Here is a 25,456-nt window from a genome sequence, read left to right on the forward strand (position 1 = left end):
CGTAGGTCGAGCTCTTGGGTCAGAATGAGTGTGCAAACTGAACCGTCTCTCTTTCTGTAAACAGTGCAGATCTTAAAGAATGAAATACTGCAGCAGCATCAGAGAGGCCTGGAGGAGCAGAAACATTTAGAGGAGCAGATCATTCAGCAGATGAAGAGAAACCAGGAGAAAATCAGGAGAGATGATGACCAAGCCCTAAAAGCCAAACACAAGGTAAAAGCAGGACATCGAAAAACGTTCATATTAGCTTTATTTCCATGTTACTGTGCATTTGTACATTTTAAAACTGGGTAATAAACACTAACAACATGCACTTATGTACTATAGGGTTAGGATTAAAGTTTGCTTTAGTGTTGTTGAAAGCAATTTTGCATAATTTACTGTTGTTACTATAGTTAGTGCATGTTACATGTATAAAAAAAGACACTGTCAAATAAAGTATTACTGAAAAGGTTGCATTCAAAGTGATATCCAGATGAAGCCTTGTACAATGCTACAAAATGTTTTGATCTAACCCTTTATAGGACACTTTTTTAACTACTCATCAGAAAAACCCTGGGCCCCTACTAAAAAAACATTTTATCAACACTAAGGAATAGGGGATTAAATAGTCAGTTTCTTTGTTTTGTTGAACACAAAAGAATACATTTGCTTATCATTTTTTAGTCAGTGGGTGTCAGCAACCAGCATTCTTCAAAATGTCTTTTGTGTTCAACAGAAGAAAGAAACTCATAAAAAATTAAAAGGAATAAATAATGAGGTCATTTTCATTTTTGGGTGAACTATCCCCTTAAGCTAAGAGTGAGGCCGGGGTAGACCTCATTGCTCTGGATGATATCAGCATGATTGCTAACTACAGTATGCACACATCGCATTCTTTGCAATTTAAAAAGTAAATATTTACTATTTAATATTTATTTATTATTTTTTCATTCATTTTATAACTAATCTAATGCAGTTTTTTTAGAATCAAAAACAATACAAAGCTGATAAGAGCCAAGATAATATTTATTACAGTAAACTATTACTGTAAAAATAGTAATAATTGAATGAATTGTGTTTTTTTTTAACAGCATGAGGAAGCATCGTGGATGATTTGGAAAGGAAATAAAGATGTTGGGAATAAGATTGTACAGGCTGATGAATCTCTCAGTGCAGTGGAGCAGGAGAAAGAGGGTACAGTTCAACTCATCTCAACTCTTTTTCTATGAATCAAGGCCTTCAGTGAAACACTATTACTTTAGTCAGAGCACTGAGTAATACACATTTACTAAACTCTATATCCTCCTTGTTCTGCCAGAAAGACTAGGGGATACATTATATATTGAATTACTTTTATTTGATCAGTACTATTTGACTTAAAGTATGATTTAACAAAACATAGGATTTCTTTGGCAGAGACCCTGTACTTGAATCAGAAGCTTGTAGTTCCAGCTATGACTAATGAGGACTAAAGCCTGATTTATACTTCTGCGTCAAGTGACCGGCGTAACTCACGGCACAGGCAATGCGCACAGCTGTGCATTTATACTTCTGCGCACTGTCTTTGTCGGTCTGCATTATCACTTCCGAAACGCTAGTTGGCAGTGAGGTGTAAATGTTCCTCTGTGTCGAGTCTCTTCGCTTTTGTTTTGCTTTTCCTGAACACTTCCTGGTTGTACAAGTGACTCAAACTCGCTCATTTTGAGGCAGGAACCGGCGGACGTGCAACAACTTCAACTATGAGGTAAACACAAAACAAAACTTTCCATCTGGAGCTCCTTCACGGGACTCCACACTTGTAAACAATCGCTCGCGCCATTCGCGCAGCTCTTTGTCCCGCCCAGACTCGTCAGTGCTACCAAGCCGACCAATCACAGAGCTTGCGCTACGCGTCGTTGCGACGTGTAGTTAAATTTTTTGAGAGGTGCACGTCAGTGACGCCGACGGCCACGGCGAAGGGCTATGCGTCAGCGCTGTAGCATACGCCGGCGTTTGATGCAGAAGTATAAATCAGCCTTAAGGCAGGGGCGAAACCTACCCATAAAGAATGAAGAACATGTACCCACCACCATCACTCAGAGTATCGGTCAGTAGATCCTAAAGCAAAACAGAAATTGAATATAATTATAATTAGACATGGGATATAACTTGTGCTCTTTAATATTTGCCATTTATAACTGCTATAAATGGAAAACATGATCCATTTAATGACTGCTATAGAGATACGGGCAACAGGCCAGACATGCAAAGGCCTGGGTCATACGCTGGAGAGAGAGGACCTCGGCTGGCTAGACGGAGAGAGAGGGCCGGCTCCGGCAGGCTGCGTGGTTTGGAACAGACCCGGCAGGCATCGCGGTTTAAAATGGCTCAAGCGAGCTACGCAGTTTGTTAAGGCCCCAGTGGGCTAAGATGAGTTTAATCCGGCATACGATTAGTAACAAACTTTTATTGGTCATTTTTGGAGTTGCATGGCTTGGATACTGTATGTGAGTTTATGTTTGAGTAATATGACTTGCTCTGTAATGCAGTAATATATTACGTGATGCCTTTTGCTTAACAACTTGAGCACTATTTAGGTATCCAGCACTAGGTTTGAATTGTTTGCCTTGAGGTTGCAGTAAGGAAGGCTACGTATAAATAAATCATAAAAGTGATGTAACGCTCCTTAAACACAAGCGCAGAATGCGAGAGTACAGTGATAAAACAGCGCTTAACATTGTTTATTTTAAAAAGAAGAGATAAACATCTGTGTCAGTATCTGCAGCCAAATGAATGAACAGCTTATGTATTCTTTCTGTCTCGTGCTATTGGTTGGAACTGATTGTGATGAGTGATGGGACATTAGGTCTTCATGGTAGAACTAGCGCTAAAAGCTACATGGATTTAATGCTATGACCACTTCGGACAGACCTTTAGACTACTCGAGTTGCTATATCTTTTCCTATTTAAAAGCATTGACTTGCTATGGAGAAGAAACTCCCATTCAAAAAACATAAAGAAATGGGGGGTGGGCTCATTTGACTCAAACAATTAGTCTTAGGAACATTCTAAAACTGACATGCCACACCCTACCAACCATTTAGAACACCTTAGCAACTGATATCATAGACTAAATAAAAATAAAGAAATCTTGATGCTGCAGTGTCATAGAGACATCAGGGTTGATTTATATCATTCATATTGGTTAGAAGCTTTGATGTATCTTCACTTTAAGCTATTAATTTACTCCATAGCAGCAAAACAGAATAACCTAGAAACCATTTAACAGCAATTTTTCTACATCAGAACATTGTCTGGGACCTGGGCTTTTTCTCAATACCAAGTACTCAAGGTTCGGACCTGCGTCCTTGGAAGTTCAGACTTGCCAAGTTCACACGTAGAAGAACGAACTACAGAGGACGTAAGGACACAAGTCGGGTACTTCTTCAAATGGAACGGCAGTGTACTTTATAACGTCATATACCTCACCATGGATTCATTGTTTCACTATACATTAACAATAGAAAGATTTAATTATATAAAGCACGACCCTGTAATTAATATTATATTTATTTTATAAATCTACATTTTTGATTTATGAAAAGTAGACCAATCCATATAAATGTGAAGTAAAATGAGTTATTATACACAAACACGTGTCTTTAATTATCAGTTATTAAACTACAATGGTAACGTTAATTATACAAGTATATACACAATAAGAAATAAAGACATACACGATAAGAAATAAAGATTACGTCAAACTATTTGGTAAACAAAGACAAACCTCGTACAACACGGTAACTTAATTAAAGACAATTATAAAATGTAACAAAATAATACTGCCAAAAAAATACACCTGAGAACAAGTTATAGATTTATAAGACCAAAAACTGACCGTTAGATAGTCACAAGATGAATTAAATATCATGTTTTAACTACAATGAAGTTATGAGATCCAGCGGTACATCCGAGATGGAATGGCCGGAGTAAAGCTGCTCTTGGCGGGGTAGGTGATGACGGAGCTCCCATTGGCAGGCTGGGAGTCAGAGTCCGCATAAGCTGAGGAAGATCGTTAAAGACACGCTATCTTTGTGAATAAACTGCTGATTCAAGTTTAAAACAATTATATTCTCACCTAAAAAAACTCTTAAAACTTTATTTTGTGACACAGTAAAGGAGTGTTTTTAAAACCGTGCATGATTTCTCCTCCACCATTAGCATTTGCTGGTTTAGCTGCAATGCATTCTGGGATACCTGTGCTTCACAAGTTCGCACAAGTCACCTCTCGATGCATCCTTGGCCAAAGGGGCAGAGCAAGTATTCATTTGGGATTTTTTTCTGTACTTGGCAAGATGTGAAGTTTGAATTGGAACAGTACTTTGCCGACGGTTGATGATGTTTCACGAGGACACAAGAACGCAAGTACAGACAGGAACGCATATTGAGAAACAGCCCTGGGTTCTGGCTTATTTGACTCGTGCTAGCAAAACGGGACTTCCAGTGATTAGCCAAATTCTAATAACGATTAGCTAAATGCTTATAACGATTAGTTAAGTGAAATAACATGCTAGAGATGCCTAATAACTGTTAGGATTTGATTAAATATGCAAATTACACTTGCTAAATAGCAACCCAGTTTACTTTAGCAACCACCTAGCAATGCCTAGCAACACCTACCTACTGCCATTTACAATCCAAGCGCAGTCACTTTGGCTTCTCAAGTCACCATCAAAGTTTGTCAAAAAACTTCAGCTTCTAGTTATTACGTCGGCTTGAGAAATCCAACATAATTATATCCTACTTAAACGTATTATGTTGGCTTGAGAAAACCATCTGTAACTGGGATTCAAAATGAGAATGGAGATGAGGGTCTTTATGAAACTGAACACAGGTAAACAGTTACAGCAAACAAGACTCAGCATTGTGTGTGTGAATGTGAGCTGTATATTTAGTCTATGTAATCAATCCTCATGATCTATAGCTGTTTGCAAGTAATTGGGGTGATCCGGAACTGGTGTGTGTGATGTGCCTAATGGGATATGTAGTTTCTTAAGTGGCATATGTGTAGTTCTCCAGCAATCTGCAAATGCTAGATCGATGGTGATTGTGACACTGTCATACTGTAATGCTACATAAACTTATTAGTGGGGTTTGACTTCAGGCAAATACACTAGTGTTATTATCCATACTAATAATAATAATAATAATAATAATTATTATTATTATGTTGGCTTGAGAAGACTTTACTTGAGGGAGTGTTTGTGTGCGAATTATCACATTGGGGTGATATATCCCTTTAACACTCTATTAAAGGGATAGTTCACCCCAAAATGAAAATTGTGAGTACATCCACCACTTTTTCCTAACCTGAGTTTCTTTCTTCTGTTGAACAACACAAAGAGACATATATTAAAGAGTGTTGGAAAGATATTGACTAGATTTCTTTGTAACTACTATTGTTATTGGCTGTTTTCCCCAATATTCTTCAGGCTGCCTTATTTTGTTTTCAACAAAAGAAAGAAATTAAAAAAAATAGCTAAAAACAGCTTTTATTTTTGAGTGAACCATCCCTTTAAGTGGTTTAATTGTCTTGTTTTTGACACTAGGAAAGAGTTTAGGTTCACCACCCAGAGCTGAATCATCCACAGGACAACCAGTGAGTATCAGCAATGTCAATATGAAGATTTCTTTCAGTTTTTTTCTTTATTTATTATAACAAGTATTTTGTAAAAATGTCTTTTATTTTAGCAATTAAATTATTTTCTGTGATAATTACAGTATATTTTTTAGAGAAATGTAATAATCAATCTTTTACCTAAAATTCAGCATATTCTTGTCATCTCTTTACCTCAGACCTCAGAAAGTGCAGAAGAGTTCACACCTGAACTCATTCAAACAGTAGATGAGGACAAACACAAAAATACATACAGGTATTGACCACTCACCTACAGTACTTAGTTTTAATTTCCCCTATTAGTTTATTTCACCTATACAGTACCACATGTCTTTGAACTGTGAGGGAGACGAGAGCATCCAGAGGAAATCAATGTAAATAGTGGGAAAACATGCAAACTCTACTTGGAAAGCCCTGCATGCCCCACATTATAACCGCCTATATGTCACATGCTCCATACAAAGAATTGATATAGTGGTTTCCTAGTAACATAAATGAGCAGTGCATGGCTCTTCTTTAAAGTCAATGAAAAGGCAGTGTGGTGTGCCTTGCGTTTTCCAAAGATAAACTTCAGTGTGATGAACCCTTAAAAGAGCCTCGGATATGGTTGTGCTATTTTTTGGGGATATTTTGGGATCTCTTGGGGAGTTCTTATTTTGTCTTTATTGAGATATGACAGAGAAATGTTCTTGTTTCCATGTACAAAAGTTCTTTAAACTACTCAATCTTTAGACATATGGATTTAAGGCCTGTAAGGTATTTCAAAACAAACATAGGTCTTTGAAACTGCCTGAACTAAATTTGAAGTGAAATTTGTTTAGCATTATTTCAACAATTGTACTTTGTGGATGCACAGGGAGAATAATGTGTTCATGCAGTTGAATCGACAGAGATTAGAAGTAATAATGTGTTCAGCTTTTTTTTCTACTGCTATTTCAAATGTGTCTCTCAAGACGGTTCCCGTTCATCTCATTCGTCACGATAACCCCGCACTCAACAAATTTCAGCCCAGCAATGTTTTGGTGCTACTTGAGACCATTTCCTGGAGCAGAGCTGGTTCTTTTGGTGCTCAGTAAAAATAACAGATTTTCAACTAGGCTCTGAACCAGCAATACCAACAGTACCAGCATAACAATATTTCAAACAGGACAAGTGAGTAAAAAAACCTCTGGAGAAACCTAACTCCGCTGGGGTGAACAGTTCACCTTTGGCTAAATGTCTTGGGCAGAGATGCAGTCTGGACTCCAGAGGCTTAAGAATGATAAGCATCTATCATGAACAAGGTGCAAGTACAAGTAAATCATTTAGCTGATTTTTGTTTTTCAAAAAAAGTGTTCAGAGTGACAGACGAGCCTCTGAAACACTTTGCACGAATCAGTCTTGCCTTCTTAACTCATCAATGACCACAACAACAGTCTGCTCTGGATTTCAGGCAGTTCCATGAATATGTGAACCTCTGGATAAGGATGACACATCAACATCTTGCAAGCTCTCATGCCTCTTCTTGTGACGTAGATGTTAACATACTTGTTCTGGTTATGAAGATCATTTTAAGTCATTCTTCAGAAGGTGCTGTTTTTGAGTGTTGAACTGATGGAGACTGCTGCAGCTCACTTCTATTTGCTAAACAGGGCAGATCATCATCAGTCATGAGTGTAAGAGGAAGAGAAAGTTGGTATTTGTATGTTTTGAAAAACTTTATGATTTAAAGGGATTTGTACCAGTGTAGGCAGGTTGTTTACACACTCACTGTGGACACACATCGGTTCAAACACCTTATAAAAGGGAATTGCATAACTGATGCAGTTTAATAAAGAAAATATATATATATATTAATGTTCTGTTTTTCAGATTTGTGTCTCCTCATGCTGGTCAGTTTCAGTGCAGTTTGACCAGTCTTGTGTTTGTGATGGATGGTGAAGGAGAGGTGCTGTATAGAGTCGTCTCATGGGATCCTCGTCTGTTAGATGGTTTGGGTCAAATTCAGCCCGTGGGACCCTTATATGACATTGACTGTTTTAATGGCTCAATCTCAAGACTGCACCTTCCTCACTGTGAAATATTTTCTGGTAGGTTTCTTTCAACATATTGAATATAAAATGTGACTATTCAACTACCATCCGCAGTGTGATTATTGTGGATGCAGATATTGCAATTTTGATGATTGGATGATTTGACAAAGGGAACCACAGACTTTTCTCTCCCCAGACAATTTCTCCAGCTCTTCCGGGGGGATCCAGAGGCCTTCCCATGCAAGCTGAGAGACATAGTTCCTCCAGTGTGTCATGGGTCTTCCCAAAGGCCTCCTCCTGGTGGGACATGAAGGCATCTGAAACAGATGCCCGAGCCACCTCAGCTGGCTTTTCTCAATATGGAGAAGCAGCGGCTCTACTCCCAGGTTTCTCCCAGGTGACAGACCTCATCACCGTCACTGACTTTCCTCCAACCTGGTGATTGTAACCACCTTTTTTTCCGGTGGAGCCTTCGGCAATAGGCTCTGCCTAGAAATTCTGTGCATAAACATAATAAACAGAATTAGTGAAAAAGGGCAACTCTGGAGGAGTTAAACATACAGTGGAGTCAAGTCTGTCTTATTGCCAACAATGCCAGTGTGCCGGCAGCTAGCTCTCTGCAACTCTCACATGGTCGCCCACTGAAGCTAAGCAGGGCTGCGCCTGGTCAGTACCTGGATGGGAGACCACATGGGAAAGCTAGGTTGCTGCCTGAAGTGGTGTTAGTGAGGCCAGCAGGGGGTGCTCAACCTGTGGTCTGTGTGGGTCCTAATGCCCCAGTATAGTGATGGGGACTATATACTGCTCAGTAAGCGCCGTCTTTCGGATAAGACGTTAAACCGAGGTCCCGACTCTCTGTGGTCTTTACAAATCCCAGGATGTCCTTCGAAAAAGAGTAGGGGTTTAACCCCGGCATCCTGGCCAAATCTGCCCTCTGGCCTCAGTCCATCATGGCCTCCTAACCTTCCCCATATCATTATTGGCGTATCATCACTCTGTCTCCTCTCAACCAATCAGCTGGTGTGTGGTGTGCGGTCTGGCGCAAAATGGCTGCCGTCGTGTCATCCAGGTGGATGCTGCACACTGGTGGTGGATGAGGAGATTCCCCCCATTGTGTAAAGCGCTTTGAGTGCCCAGAAAAATGATATATAAAATGTAAGGAATTATTATTATTATTATTATTATTATTAGAACTGCTTTCCCCCTTCTGAGGCACCGGACAGTTTGAGGCTGACCGGTAGTCTTTATCCATGGTCTCTCTGAACTCTTCACGCTTAGCCTGTTGGTACCCGTTAGCTGCCTAAGGAGTCCTACAAACCAACCAAGCCTAGAAGGATTCCTCCTTCAACTTGACGTCTATCACCGGGTTCGTGGATTGCCGCCAGCACAGGAACCACAGGGGTTAAAGCCACAGCTCCTTACAGCTGCATCAACAATGGAGCTTGAGAACCTGGACCACTCTGTTTCAATGTCTCCAGACTCCTCCAGGATCTGTTCAAAGCTCTTACAGAGATGAGTTAAAAATCCCTCTGACTTGTGGTTCAGCCAGATGTTCCAAAAAGACCCGAACAGTATGTTTGGACACTAGGCTGGCTACCCTCCCATTCACATGGCAGCTTAGTTGGGGAGCTATAAGCAAGCACACACCAGCCTTGCACTATGGGCAGCTCCAGAGTAGAATAAAGACCAGCCCTTCTAAAGAAATTGAGTTCAAGAGCCCAAGCTGTGTGTAAGGGTGCTTTCACACCTGCCTTATTTAGTTTGATTGAATAGCACTAGAGTTTGTTTTCCCTTTTGGTGTGGTTCGTTTGGGCAGGTGAGAATGCAGCAATCGTACTCGAGTGCGCACCAAAAGCGGACCAAATAAGCGTACCGAGACCTGCTTGAAGAGATGGTCTCGGTATGCTTTCAAACTAACCCTGTAGCGGTTCGTTTGTGGTAAGAATATAATCCGTACCAAAACAGGTCCAACCGCAAAAAGTATTTCGCAAGATAACCATGTCGCAGTTTAGCTAAATTAATTCACTCCTCCTCCTGAGGGGACGAGTGATGTATTAAAACCCTGTTTTCCACCCACGGCTGCGCTTCATTCTAGAAATGTGTGGTTTGTCTAAAGCAGGGATACAATCAGTCAGCGCAGTCGTCCCTTCATAGTAAAAAGCGACATTTTGTGTCTGCCGGTTTTGTTTTCCTGCGGGAGTTCATTGGCATTTTCCTGCACGTTAATTCTGACCAATCAATAAGCAGTTTAGAAAATATGTTCTACAACATCTGGCCAATAAGAGATGTGGATTTTGTCAGATGAGTGCATTTTGGTTAATTTTAACTGGTTTGGACCAAAGCAAGCAGTGTGGTGTGAAAACGACCCAAAGACGGCAGAAGATGCAACAATGTATCATTTATTACCCTTGGTGCGGACCAAATGAAGTGAACTACAGATGTGAAAGCACCCTAAACCTCCTGCACAAGTTCCTTCCTTCAGTGAGATTCTGTGCCTAATGATGGGTTTTTCATGGACCTGACCTTTGACCACCAACTGTTACACAATGCACTGGTCTCCTATGGCTCCCCCTGCAGGAGGATGGTCCCACATCACTTCTTCAGGGTGAGCTTGGCCAGGTTTTATGAAACAAACCCAACCCAAGGCCTGAGTTTTAGTACTCATGAGAGGTTTTAACTGGTACTTATAAGGGGGTAACCACATTTAGTCTGACCTGTCACCTAAGACTTTTTTGCCTTCGTAGACACTACCAGGGGCTTTAACCCCTGACAACATAGCTCTTAGGACCACTCAGGCACTCAAACCCCTCCGCCATGATAAGGTGGCAGTTCATGGAGTTGTAGCCCTAACTGTATAACTGTATTGCCTGTTATATAGTAGTCCTAACTGCATAGCAAAGAAGCTACACATTTAATTTAACACACAACAAAATACTTTATTGTTTTTGCAGAGGGCGACAACATGGATGGTTTGGCTGTAGCACATTTCACTGCTGGGAATATTGAAATAATTCAGCCAATTAAAGTGACAGAAACTCATGTGATGATAGACATCAGAGATCTCTCTCTATTTGGACTCCTCTGGATGAAGATATTTAGTCCCCCCATTAGTGGACAAGTTTTGCTTTTCCTTCGAACACTACCTGTTGAAGAGAGAGAGAAAATACTGAATGTCCACTTGCTTCCTGGGAATATTCCTGTACCAGAGGTACCGTATTTTCTGTTTTGAGTATTATAAAAAAAATGGAAAGTTCAAGCACATTTATATATAAATGTCTGCTTTTGCATATTGGCATTATTACAATTTATTATTATTATTATTATTATTATTATTATTATAGTGCTTTCTGTGGTGTAATTAATTTAGTTAAAAGTTTTAAAACGGTTTACATTGTTGGTGTATTACTGTGTGATAACTACAGAAAAGGGCATTCAATTAATCTTTTTTTTTTTGTTTTTTTCTTGATTCCTCAAGGTCCAGCTCTGCCACCGGGATAAAAAATACATTGAGACAACTTCAAAATGTCAGTTGTTTTTTGAGCGAGAATACAGTCTGTGTTGCCAGCCAGAGAACTTCCAAGTGCAACCAACGGTAACGTATGTTTAACATATAAGCATTAATATTTTAAATGAAATGAATTTCGTTACATTAATAAGGAAAAGTGGTATGACAAATATGGGCCGGAAAAGTGAATAAAAAATATATGATATGATAAATATAAGAAAATATGATAAATATCATACATATATATATATATATATATATATATATATATATATATATATATATATATATATATATATATATATATATATATATATATATATATATATATATATATATATATATATATATATATATATATATATATACATATATACATACAGGAGTCGGACAAAACATAGTTTTACAAAACATAGCAAAACAAAGTTGAGGATCCATGTACAGTACTTTATTACAGCAAACTGTAACATACAGGGAAATCCAGAAGCGCAATCTGATAACAGGCAAATAGTCGATACAGGCAGCAGGCAGGATAAACAATAAAACAAGGTGAGGGTGGCAGAATCGTGACAGTTGGAGGTTTCATGGCTAAATTTCACCAACCTCGTCTTCATTGATTGCACATTCCACCAGAAAGAGTAGTGTGATGGTTTAATTAGCAGAGTAATAACATAGTTTTGCTCAAAATATTGCATTGCACATAACATTATGAGTGACCTATCAGAGTTCAAAAGACAGCAAACTGTTGGTGTGTGTCTCGCTGACTAAGACAGTAATTCTTTGTGATGTATTAAGGCAAAACACAGTATCTATGATTATGTCAACACAACACCAAAAAGGACAAACCACATCCAACAGGAGTAAATTGTGGATGCAAGAGGAAACTGTCTGCAAGGGATGTCCAGTTGCTAACCCATATTGTATCCAAAAGACATTTGCTCTATACAAAAACACAGTTGCTCTACTAACTGCTGAATTAAATGTGCACCTCAACTTTCCTGTTTGCACCCAAACTGTTTGTTGGATCAACATTCATGGCTGCTAAAGCCAAACCTTTTGTCACTCATGCCAATGCCAAATGTCAGTTTTAGTGGTGTCAGCAACAAAAATCTTGGGCTGTGGACAATGTGAAAAATATAGTCTTCTCTGATGAGTTCGCCTTTACTGTCTTTCTCACGTCTGGGAAAGTTACGTTGTGTAGAAGACCCAAAGAAGCGTACAGTACCACCCAGATTCTTGCATGGCCAAAATGAAGCAAGGGGGTGGATCAGTGATGGTTTTGGCTGCAATATTATGGCATTCCCCAGACCCAATACATGTGCTAGATGGGCAGGTCACTGCCATAGTCTACCAAGCCATTCTGGAGGACCATGTGCACCCAGTGGTTCAAATGTTGTATCCTGTAGGTTGTGCCTTGTTACAACATGACAATGCACTAATACACATGGCAAGACAGGTGACTGAGTAGTTTGATGAACATGAAAGTGTAGTTGACATCACCCATGGCCTGTTGTAAATATTATTGAGCCCATATTTTGGAGGAGCGAATCAGGAAAGGTTTTCCTCCACCTACATCATGTAGGTGGCTACTATTCTGCAAGAAGAAGACAAGGCAACTGTGCAGGACTTATATCTTTTATTTTATAGATGAATTGATGCTGTATTGGCCGCAAAAAGAGACCCTACACCAGGGGTGGCCAACACTGTTCCTGGAGAGCCACCTTCCTGCAGATTTCAGTTGCTACCCATATCAAACACACCTGAACCAATTAATTAGAACCTGAGCACCACGTGATAATTACAGGCAGGTGTGTTTGATATAGGTTGCAACTGAAATCTGTCGGAAGGTGGCTCTCCAGGAACAGGGTTGGCCACCCCTGCCCTACACCATATTAATCAATCATTGTGGTCTAAAACCAGGCATTTCAGTTTTATTGTCCAACCCCTGTGTATATACTTATAACGTTCTTTCATTTTTAGGTGTTATTGTATGAATATTCAAGAAAATGAGTAGTGTTAACATATTTCCTCTGTAATATTGTTCCTTTTCACTCAACTGCTGTTCAGCAGGGATATATGACTTAACAATAAAATCCTCTATTTTTGTTGTTGGTTAAGGTACCAAGTAATAGGGCATGTTTATATACTGAACATGTCCAATAATTTTTTGTTAGAAACTAAATTTACACCTAAAAGTGTGGAAAATAACACGCCAAAACTTTTGTAAAACTGTTTCATCATAAGGCCTTCAAATGTAGCTCATTAACTTAGAATTCAAAGATTCTTCCTTATTCTCATGTTGCCTCCATTGGTGTTTTCCAGAGTGAGATTTTTGACCATAGTAATTTTGGTCCAAACTATCATCCTACGTTTGAAGTGTTTCTGGGTGTTCACGTTAGGGAGGTCGGACTGGCTATCTTAGACAAAGCTGAAAATGGGAGAGAAGTGTGGAGCAGACAGCGAATATTACTCACAGGTAAAGAAATTTGGTTGTACTAAGTTTGTACTAAGTCTGTACTCTGTTCTGGTAGTGTGTCTTATAGATTTACTCAATTATACAACAATTAAGCTATTTTCTTTTTTTAAAAACGTTACACAAGCTATCAATATGATGTTTATATTTGTAGTATTCTGATGAATGTAAAATGTCACAGATTTCTCTGTGATCTAATTTTAAATTTTTATTATTAATAGCACCAAGTCAAGGAGTAGAAGACCACAGATTGACCCCAGGTCTGATTTTAATGCAAAATATTTCAATATTATATCAAATTAATATTTATTCTTGTCATTGTTATTCTTGGACATGCTCGACACATTTTTAAAGAGTAACTTCAATATTTTGTTTTAATCAGGAAGTGAATTTGTGGATGCCCTCAGAGGTGATCTTATTCAAAAAGTTTCATCAGTGATGGCGATTGCTGACAGCCTGATGAGCGAACGCATGATTACAGATGAACTATACAACGAAGTTCATAATGCCGATACAAATCAGAGGAAAATGAGACTCTTGTTTAGGGCTCTGGACTCTGGAGGAGCTTCTGTGAAAGCAGAGTTTTACCGTCTGCTGATGGAGAATGAACCTCGTCTAGTACATGAACTGGAGTCTAGACACAGCGAATCCAGCGGTCCTCAGTAATGCTGAGAGTGAGGCATAAACTGCAGCTTTTGGGTAATTATACTGGACTGTGTGTAGCAAGAGTTTTCAGAAGCTCTTTAGTTAATAAAGTAACTGGTATCAACTCCACAAGTGAAAGTGTAAAACTGTTCATGTTCTCATGCATGATTTGAAAAAAAAAAATGAACCAAAGAGCACCAAACCCTCTGAACAGTCCCCCAAAATTAAATGTGAAATCAGGCTTCATGTGTTTTAGCATGTTATCATTTTATTTTACATTTTTTAAATCCATAAAATAATGTTTAAACCATTAAGCTTTTCATTAATTTTCCTTCAGTTTAATTCCTTTATTCATCAGGGGTCACCACAGCGGAATGAACCGCAAACTCATCTAGCATAGCATATGCTTTACACAACGGATGCCCTTCCAGCTGCAACCCAGTGCTAGGAAACATCCATACACTCTTTCTCTCTCTCACACACACACACTCACACACACACTATGGCCAATTTAGTTTATGTATTTCACCTGTAACGCATGTCTTTAGACTGTGGGGAAAACTGCAGCACCCGGAGGAAACTAGTTCATATTTTTGTTTTGTATTTGACATTTGTTTTATATGAACACAGCACACAAGCTCAAAAAAAGTTCATAAATGTAATGTGAAGGACCGTTTTCATTCTTTTTAAACAAGAGCATAATGAAGTCACACTGAAACTAGCTCTCACATTTACACACTATAATGATGATTTGTAGGCAGAGAGCATGACAACATGCAGTATCTTAGCTGTTGTCATTTATGTTGAGTAAGTGTTTAAGTTTAAAATATTGTCTTTGTTTTAGCATTTTAATATCCATAAATGTTATCCTCTATTTTCTATAGTTGTGTTTAGGCCACAGCGGTTATACACCCTTTATGCTGCACAATTTTGGAAACATATTGGCTCATTTATTAGTTATACTATAAAGCAAGATGTTTCTGTTGCTTTTAAAGATGTTATTTGTGGTTAGTATGAATCTGCCTCTACTAAAAGAAATGGTTGTTTTGTTATAAATTACATTTATTTATTTGTAAATTCCAAATCCACAAAGCAAATTTACTAATACCAAACCATATGTTCCTGTTTTTCTGCAAGAAATTAGTCATTTAAATGTAATTTTAAAAATAAGAAAGCAAACATAACTATTTTATTTTTTAATGACTTTATATACTGTAATTGATTCTTAAACATCTTACCCTCAAGTTTATATCATGTTCTTTGTCGTTTATTTTTTCTTTCTCTCTCTCTCTCTCGTAGGCGATCTTCTTTCATTGACAATGTAATTCACATTCTGTATTTTATACTAATATTGTTACAATCATGTCAACTGTTTTTTGCAAATAAGAAAGGTGTTGGCATTAAAAAGCGTTGCAGCTCAGATTGCAACTACACGGAGTCTGCATTTAGACTCTTCTCAAATATCTTTTACATTATCAAATGTTATTCTTTAATTCACTACTTGTATGTCCTAATAGGTGAATTTTGTATAAAAAGGGAGAACCGATTGAACGGAATGAATGAAAGGAATTATACAATAATGTAATTCCTTAAAATAATCAATTATGAATGCAAACTTTTTAAACTCGCTGCTACGCCCAGGTTTTATGCACAGGCAAGAGTTTCAGCTACTTTCTGCTGTTAGGCTGTCGCCCTCAATCTTTCGCATTGTACATCCTTCCTGGTTCTTGCTACAAAGCTACAGTAATTACGTAAGACCGCCTTTCAAGAACAAATCTATTGACGATAGCGCGTGTGTTCTAGGCAGATTTTCACGCGAAGTTCCTGGTAATGAGCATGCCGTGCTGAAATTGAGATCCATAGATGGAGTCTTCGCAAAGTGACGGTAAGTTTAGAAGATGTACGTTAATAAACGCGCTGTAAGAAAATGTAGGTAATTCCTTTACAACCCACAAAGTACCGCGTCACTCGAGTGAACGGTGTACTTTTCTTTAGGCTACATTACGCTATAATAGTATAAAGAACGTACGTGTAGGTATAAGGGAACAAATTGTAATGCTTGGGTAATAATGAGGTAACAAGATCGCTGAAGAATGCATATTGAGAAACAGCCCTGGGCTCCCCTGATAAATGATTTATGAAATGTTGGGCAATCTCCAAAAATACTGGCAGTGGCAACGTGTTATTTAGACGTGTCGTAGAGTTTCAGCTTTGTGTGATGTAATCGAGAATTATGTATAATCAAAAAAGCAAAATGATTCTTGCATGATGGCGATTTGCACCTTACTTAAAAAAGTTAACAAATGCTATTCTTGTCAAGAACATCAATGTGTATGTGGGCGCATGCAACTGCGGTCAAGCCAGCCGCGGTTCGGAAAAACACAGTCAAGCCAGCCGCGCTTTATATTTTGGTGCGCGCGTATTATTATCATTACGGTAATGTCAGCAGCCACACAGAGAGCGCTCCACAGAGCACACATTTCGCCCAGAACAGAGAGATAACAACGAAATATAAGTTTATCCCCCTTTCCTCCCACGTATGCTTTATTAAACAATTTATTAGCTTTTTTTGACTGTTGTTATTTTAAGAAATTGGTTTCTGTGCTTACCTTTAATTTCCTCAAGTCTATCTTTTTGCTTCAAATGATTTTATAGCAATCAAACGGTCAGAATAAATATACGATTTCTAAATACCCAGAAAGCGTTTTTATTTCTCCTAGCCAACTACAGTACATTGCTAATAAGGTTGAATGCAATTTTATACAACGTGCCTAACCTCAGAAAGTGAAAATAATCATGAAGTAGTCCAACATAGCATTGTTTAAGTTACAAATATATGTTGGTTTTATTTAAAGGGGATTTAAAAATATATGCTTCTTTCAGTATATGGGATATGGGGCATTACTACACTTTAGATGAATGTAAAGACCTTATTATTTGTAGAATAGAATAGAACAACAAGATCGATGCAGGAAGTCAAATACTAAGCATACATCATATGAAGCCTGTTTTACTGCAGCATTTTGGAGAAATGTACCATTAACACACTTTAAAGTGCTATAAAGAAATAAGTAGAAAAAAAAACAAAGTTTGGTTCTGATACAGGATGTACATGCATACCTCATGTAAAAGACCTCATTTAAGTTAACAGAAGAAAACTATGGACAGGACATGCAATATTTTATGCATACCTCATAATAACTTACTGCAGCATTTTGGAGAAATGGGCTATTAATGAGCTAAAAAGTCTTTAAAGTGTTATAAATACATTGTTTGGAATAAGTTAAATAAAAGAGTGATCAGGTCTGATACTACATGTCCCATGCTATATGCATATATACAACACATGAATCCTTTTTACTGCAGCAATTTGGAAAAAAAAATGCTCATTTAAAAGATGTAGAAAAAAAAAACAATAGTCAGGTCTTATACAGGACATCCCATACTAAACCTCATTTAAAGACTTGTTACTGCAGCGTCTTGGAGAAATTGGGCATTAACATTACTCAAAGTGTTATGAAGACCCAATTTTCAATAAATAGACAAAAAACAATGATCAGTTCCTGTACAGAACATCACATACAATATGCATACTACATATAAACACTTCTTACTCCAGCAATCTGGAGAAGTGGGACATTAACATAATATAAAGTGTTGTAAAGACCCCATTTCGATTAAATAGAAAGAAACAATGGTCAATTCTTATTCAGGACATCCCATACTATATGTGTACTTCACATGAAATCTTTTTTACTGCAGCGTTTTAGAGAAACTAGGTATTAACCTATTATAAAGTGATATAAATACCCCATTTCTAATAAGTAGAAAAAAACAATGGACAGTTCTTATACAGGACATACCATACTATATATGTACTTCACATGAAGCGTTTTTACTGCAGCATTTAAAAAAAACGGGGTATTAACATAATATAAAATACTATAAAGACCACATTTTAAATAGGTAGAAAAAATCTATGGTCAGTTCTTATACAGGACATCCATACTATATCTGTACTTCACATAAAACTTTTTTACTGCAGCATTTTGGAGAAATGGGGTATTAAAATAATATAAAGTGCTATAAAGACCTCATTTCAAATAAGTAGACAAAAACAATGGTCAGTTCTAGTACAGGACATCCCATACTATGTGTGTACATTACATGAAACCTTCTTACTGCACTGTTTTGGAGAAATGAGGTATTAACACAATAAAGTAATATAAAAACCCCACTTCAAATAAGTAGAAAAAAACAATGGTCGGTTCTTATACAGGACATCCCATACTATATATGTACTTCACATGAAACCTTTTTACTGCAGCATTTTAAAGAAACGGGTTGTTAACATAGAAAAAAAGTACTATAAAGTCCCCCTTTCAAATAAGTAGAGAAAAACAATGGTCAGATCTTATACACGACACCCTTATCTCTGTGTGTACTTCACATGAAAGCTTTTTACTGCAGCATTTTAAAGACACGGGGGAATTAACATAGTATAAAGTAATATAAGGACCCCATTTTAAATAAGTAGAAATAAACAATGGTCAGTTCTTATACAGGACATCCCGTACTATATGTGTACTTCATATGAAACCTTTTTACTGCAGCATTTTGGAGAAAGGGGGTATTAACATAATATAAAGTGCTATAAAGACCCCATTTCAAATAAGTAGAAAAAGACAATGGTCAGTTCTTATACATGACATACCCTACTATATATGTACTTCACATGAAACCTTTTTACTGCAGCATTTTGGAGAAACGGGGTATTAAGCCAATATAAAGTGCTATAAAGACCCTATTTTAAATAAGTAGAAAAAAACAATGGTCAGTTCTTATACAGGACATACCATGCTATATGTGTACTTCACATGAAACCTTTTTACTGCAGCATTTTGAAGAAAGGGGGTATTAACGTAAAATAAAGTGCTATAAAGACCCCATTTCAAATAAGTAGAAAAAAACAATGGTCAGTTCTTATACAGGACATCCCATACTATATGTGCACTTCACATGAAACATTTTTACTGCAGCATTTTGGAGAAAGGGGGTATTAACATAAAATAAAGTGCTATAAAGACCCCATTTCAAATAAGTAGAAAAAAACAATGGTCAGTTCTTATACAGGACATCCCATACTATATGTGCACTTCACATGAAACAGTTTTACTGCAGCGTTTTTGGGAAACAGGGTATTAACAAATGATAAAGTGCTATAATGAGCACATTTCCAATAAGTAGAAAAAAACAATGGTCAGTTCTTACATAGGACATCCCATACTATGTACTTGACATGAAACTTTCTTACTGCACTGTTTTGGAGAAATGGGGTATTAACATAATATAAAGTACTATAAAGACCCCATTTCTAATAAGTAGAAAGAAACAATGGTCAGTTCTTATTCAGGACATCCCATACTTTATGTGTACTTCACATAAAAAAACTTTTTACTGCACTGTTTTGGAGAATTGGGGTAACAACCTAATATAAAGTGCTATAAAGACCGCATTTAATATAAGTAGAAAAAAAGAATAGTCAGTTCTTATACAGGACATACCATACTATATGTGTACTTCACATGAAACCTTTTTACTGCAGCATTTTGGAGAAAGGGGGTATTAATATAATATAAAGTCCTATAAAGACCCCATTTCAAATAAGTAGAAAAAGACAATGGTCAGTTCTTATACAGGACATCCCATACTATATGTGCACTTCACATGAAACATTTTTACTGCAGCGTTTTTGGGAAACAGGGTATTAACATATGATAAAGTGCTATAAAGAGCCCATTTCCAATAAGTAGAAAAAAACAATGGTCAGTTCTTACATAGGACATCCCATACTATGTACTTGACATGAAAATTTCTTACTGCACTGTTTTGGAGAAATGGGGTATTAACATAATATAAAGTACTATAAAGACCCCATTTCCAATAAGTAGAAAGAAACAATGGTCAGTTCTTATTCAGGACATCCCATACTTTATGTGTACTTCACATAAAAACTTTTTACTGCACTGTTTTGGAGAATTGGGGTAATAACCTAATATAAAGTGCTATAAAGACCCCATTTCAAATAAGTAGAAAAAGACAATGGTCAGTTCTTATAAAGGACATCCCATACTATATCTGTACTTCACATGAAACCTATTTACTGCAGCGTTTTGGAGAAAGGGGGTTTTAACATAATATAAAGTGCTATAAAGACCGCATTTCAAATAAGTAGAAAAAAACAATGGTTAGTTCTTATACAGGACATACCATACTATATGTGTACTTCACATGAAACCTTTTTACTGCAGCATTTTGGAGAAAGGGGGTATTAACATAATATAAAGTAATATAAAGAGCCCATTTCAAATAAGTAGTAAAAAACAATGGTCAGTTCTTATACAGGACATCCCATACTATAAGTGCACTTCACATGAAACATTTTTACTGCTGCGTTTTTGGGAAACAGGGTATTAACATATGATAAAGTGCTATAAAGAGCCCATTTCCAATAAGTAGAAAAAAACAATGGTCAGTTCTTACATAGGACATCCCATACTATGTACTTGACATGAAACTTTCTTACTGCACTGTTTTGGAGAAATGGGGTATTAACATAATATAAAGTACTATAAAGACCCCATTTCCAATAAGTAGAAAGAAACAATGGTCAGTTCTTATTCAGGACATCCCATACTTTATGTGTACTTCACATAAAAACTTTTTACTGCACTGTTTTGGAGAATTGGGGTAATAACCTAATATAAAGTGCTATAAAGACCGCATTTCAAATAAGTAGAAAAAAAGAATAGTCAGTTCTTATACAGGACATACCATACTATATGTGTACTTCACATGAAACCTTATTACTGCAGTGTTTTGGAGAAATTGTATAATATTATATTTCAAAGTGTTATAAAGACCCCAATTTAAATAAGTAGAAAAAAAACAATGGTCAGTTATTATACACGACATTCCATACTATATCTCTACTTCACATGAAACCTATTTACTGCAGCATTTTAATGAAATGGGGTATTAACATAAAATAAAGTGCTATAAAGTCCCCATTTCAAATAAGTAGAAAAAAACAATGGTCAGATCTTATACGGGACATCCCATACTATATATGTACTTCACATGAAACCTTTTTACTGCAGCATTTTAAAGAGACGGGGTATTAACATAATATTAGATACTATAAAGACCGCATTTTAAATAAGTAGAAAAAAACAATGGTCAGTTCTTACACAGGACATCCCATACTATGTGTGGACTTCACATGAAACCTTATTACTGCAGTGTTTTGGAGAAATTGTATAATATTATATTTCAAAGTGTTATAAAGACCCCAATTTAAATAAGTAGAAAAAAACAATGGTCAGTTATTATACACGACATCCCATACTATATCTCTACTTCACATGAAACCTATTTACTGCAGCATTTTTATTAAATGGGGTATTAACATAAAATAAAGTGCTATAAAGTCCCCATTTCAAATAAGTAGAAAAAAAAACAATGGTCAGATCTTATACAGGACATCCCATACTATATATGTACTTCACATGAAACCTTTTTACTGCAGCATTTTAAAGAGACGGGGTATTAACATAATATAAGATACTATAAAGACCGCATTTTAAATAAGTAGAAAAAAACAATGGTCAGTTCTTACACAGGACATCCCATACTATGTGTGGACTTCACATGAAACCTTATTACTGCAGTGTTTTGGAGAAATTGTATAATATTATATTTCAAAGTGTCATAAAGACCCCAATTTAAATAAGTAGAAAAAAAACAATGGTCAGTTCTTATATAGGACATCCCATACTATATCTGTACTTCACATGAAACCTTTTTACTGCAGCATTTTTCAGACATGGGGTAATAACATAATATAAAGTGCTATAAAAACTCCATTTCTAATAATAAGAAAAAAACAATAATCAGTTCTTATACAGGACATCCCATGCTATATATGTACTTCACATGAAACCTTTTTACTGCAGCATTTTAAAGAGACGGGGTATTAACATAATATAAAATACTATAAAGACCGCATTTTAAATAAGTAGAAAAATAACAATGGTCAGTTCTTATACAGCACATCCCATACTATGTGTGAACTTCACATGAAACCTTATTACTACAGTGTTTTGGAGAAATTGTATATTATTATATTTCAAAGTGTTATAAAGACCCCAATTTAAATAAGTAGAAAAAAAACAATGGTCAGTTCTTATACAGGACATCCCATACTATATCTGTACTTCACATGAAATCTATTTACTGCAGCATTTTGGAGAAATGGGGTATTAACATAATATAAAGTGTTATAAAGACCCCAATTCAAATAAGTTGAAAAAAACAATGTCAGTTCTTATACATGACATCCCATACTATATGTGTACTTCACATGGAACCTTTTTACTGAACAATTGGGTATTATTATAATTCAAAATGTTATAAAGACCCCATTTCCAAAAAGTATAAAAAAACAATGATTAGTTATTGTACAGGACTTCCCATACTAAATGTGTACTTCACATAAAAACCTTATTACAGCAGGGTTTTTGAGAAATTAGGTTTAACATAAGTTAAAGTGTTTCAAAGACCCAATTTCTTGTAAGTAGAAGTAAACAATGGTCAGCTCTTATGCAGGACATCCTATATTATAAGCATACTTCACATGAACACTTGTTACTTCAGTTTTTTGGAGAATTGGGACATTATTACTTTTCAGATGGATATAAACACCCAATTTCTAATAAGTACATAAAATCATCAGTTTTTGTACATATGAAGACTTCTTACTGCAGCAAGTTCTATAATGACCTAATTTCTACTAAGTAGAAGAAAACATTGATCAGTCGTACAGGACATGCAATGCTATATGCATATCTCAGACGAAGACTTGTTACTGCATCGTTTTGGAGAATTGGGACATTGTTACCTTTTAGATTGCTACAAACACCTCATTTCTAATAAGTAGAAAAAAGAATAGTCATTTCTTTTACAGGACATCACATACTATATGCATACCTCATAGGAATACTTGTTACTGCAGTGATCTGGATCAATGGGGCGTTATTACTCTTCAGATGACTATAAAGTGTCCATTTCGAATGAGTAGAATAAAATAATGGTCAGTTTTGATACAGGATGAATGTGTCAAGGACAGACAGCACATCACAGTTTTCCACAACTCCAAATGTGTCAGGGATACACAAAATTGCAGTTCCCTTCCTGCTGAGGAACTATATTTATTGACCTCCATAGTAATTGTTTTTTTTTCTAAAATGGAAGTCAATGGTTACCAGTTTTCAAGTTCATTCTAAATATCTTTTGTGTTCAACCAAAAGAAGGAACTAATAAATGTTTGTAACCATTTGATTGCCAGTGCATAGTGCGTTCATTTTCACTTTTGGGTAAACTATCTCTATGAAATTAACCAAACATATTTGTTTTGTCTTTGTCTTTGTACCCTACATTTGGAGCAGCACCACTCATCATCCCCAATAATATCATTTTGTTGTAATAGTACAATAATAGCTTGAGACAGTTGGGATGATGCCATCAACCTAACTGACCACTGAATTGTCCATTGAAGAACTGACCGTTTTTTTTTTTTTTTTTACTTATTAGAAATGGGATCTTGATAGCCATCTAAAAGGTAATTATGTCCCTTTTCTCTAAAACGCTGCCGTAAGAAGTCTTCATATGAGGTACGCCTTTAGTATGGGACGTCCTTTTTAAGAACAGACCATTGTTTTCTTCTACTTATTAGACATTGGGTCTTTATGACACTTTGAATGTTATTATTCCTCCATTTCTCCAAAATGCTGCAGTGACAAGGTTTCATGTAAAGTATGCATATATTATGGAATGTCATGAACGTGAACTGCCCATTGTTTCTACTTATTAGACATTGGGTATTTAAAGCACTTTATATAATGTTTATGCCCAAATTCTCCAAAACACTGCAGTAACAAGTCTTCATCTGATAAATACATGTAGTATGGGATGTCCTGTACAAGAACTGACTGTTGTTTTTTTCTACTTATTAGAAATTAGGTCTTTATAGTACTTTAAGTTGATACCTATTTCACCCAAATGCCGCAGTAGGATGGTTTCATGTAAATTATGCATACAGTGAGGGACGTCCTGTACAAAAACATAAAGCACTTTATATTATGTTAATGGCCCAATTCTCCAAAAAGTGGCAGTAAGAAGGTTTCATATTAGGTATGCATACAGTATGGGATGTCCTCTACGAGTATTCAGCAATAGGAAGAGCTGAGCATTGTTATTTTTTTCTACTTTTTAGAAAAGGGGTCTTTAAAGCAATTTATAAGTTTAATACCCAATTTCTCGAAAATGGTGCAGTAATAAGTTTTCACATGAAGTATGCATAAAGTATAGGACATCCTGTATGACAACTGACTATTGTTTATTCTACTTATTAGTAATGAGGTCTTTATAGTACTTCATATTATGTTAGTGCCCCATTTCTCTAAAATGTAGTAGTAAGAAGGCTTCATATGATGTATGCAAATTTTATGAGATGTCCTCTACAAAAACTGACTATTTTTGTATTCTACTTCTAAAAAATGGGGTCTTTAAAACACTTGAATTTTGTTATTTCCCAATTTCTCCAAAATTATTTGGTGAGAAGTCTTCACATGAAGTATGTGTATAGTATAGGACGCCCTGTATAAAAACTGGCAATTGTTTTCTTCTACTTATTAGAAATTGGGTCTTTATAGCACTTTGTAATATGTTAATATCCCATTTCTCGAAAATGCTGCAGTAAGAATGTTTCATGTGAAGTACGCATATAGTATGGGATGCCCTATATAAGAACTGACCAATTTTTTTTCTACTTATTTGACATGCGGTCTTTGTAGCACTTTATAATAGGTTAATACCCCATTTCTTCAAAATGCTGCAATAAAAAGGTTTCATGTGAAGTACACACATAGTATGGGATGTCCTATATATGAACTGACCATTGTTTTTTCTACTTATTTGAAATGGGGTCTTTATAGCACTTTGTAATATGTTAATACCCTGTTTCTCCAAAACACTGAAGTAAAAAGGCTTCATGTGAAGTACCCATATAGTATGGAATATCCTGTATAAGAACTGACTATTGTTGTCTTCTACTTATTTAAACT

The 25,456-nt window shown here is 36.4% G+C and overlaps 3 protein-coding genes across 34 annotated transcripts in view; all 3 read left to right on the top strand.

Annotated features, from left to right (window-relative positions):
- The window catches only part of gbp3 (guanylate binding protein 3), a 26,593-nt gene extending 10,859 nt beyond the window's left edge, over nt 1-15,734 (top strand). For 11 of the 28 annotated variants that reach the window (XM_087239736.1, XM_087239734.1, XM_087239735.1 and 8 more), the window contains 10 exons: nt 65-213; nt 1,074-1,176; nt 5,571-5,620; nt 5,818-5,894; nt 7,490-7,707; nt 10,602-10,858; nt 11,126-11,242; nt 13,478-13,631; nt 13,850-13,888; nt 14,011-14,402. In XM_087239736.1, coding sequence (XP_087095862.1) covers nt 65-213; nt 1,074-1,176; nt 5,571-5,620; nt 5,818-5,894; nt 7,490-7,707; nt 10,602-10,858; nt 11,126-11,242; nt 13,478-13,631; nt 13,850-13,888; nt 14,011-14,294 — 1,448 coding nt within the window. In that variant the 3' untranslated portion in view covers nt 14,295-14,402. Of the gene's footprint in view, nt 1-64; nt 214-1,073; nt 1,177-5,570; nt 5,621-5,817; nt 5,895-7,489; nt 7,708-7,846; nt 8,211-10,601; nt 10,859-11,125; nt 11,243-13,477; nt 13,632-13,849; nt 13,889-14,010; nt 14,551-14,631 lie in introns of those variants that run through there. The other 17 variants (XM_087239741.1, XM_087239739.1, XM_087239730.1 and 14 more) reach the window with 7 other exon arrangements.
- Nucleotides 1-25,456, top strand: part of LOC147846472 (uncharacterized) — a 563,173-nt gene that overhangs the window by 469,729 nt on the left and 67,988 nt on the right. The gene's annotated exons all lie outside the window — the stretch shown is intronic.
- si:ch211-195h23.3 overlaps nt 16,035-25,456 on the top strand; it is a 35,606-nt gene continuing 26,184 nt past the window's right edge. For 4 of the 5 annotated variants that reach the window (XR_015477448.1, XM_087238597.1, XM_087238596.1 and 1 more), the window contains exon 1: nt 16,035-16,158. Coding sequence is in view for 2 of the 5 variants with exons in the window: in XM_087238598.1 (XP_087094724.1) it covers nt 16,137-16,158 (22 nt within the window). In the remaining 3 variants the exon portion in view is untranslated. 5 annotated transcript variants of the gene reach the window in all.

Source organism: Danio rerio, chromosome 2 (assembly GCF_052040795.2).
Source record: "Danio rerio strain M-AB ecotype USA chromosome 2, GRCz13ab, whole genome shotgun sequence".
Taxonomy (NCBI): domain Eukaryota; kingdom Metazoa; phylum Chordata; class Actinopteri; order Cypriniformes; family Danionidae; genus Danio; species Danio rerio.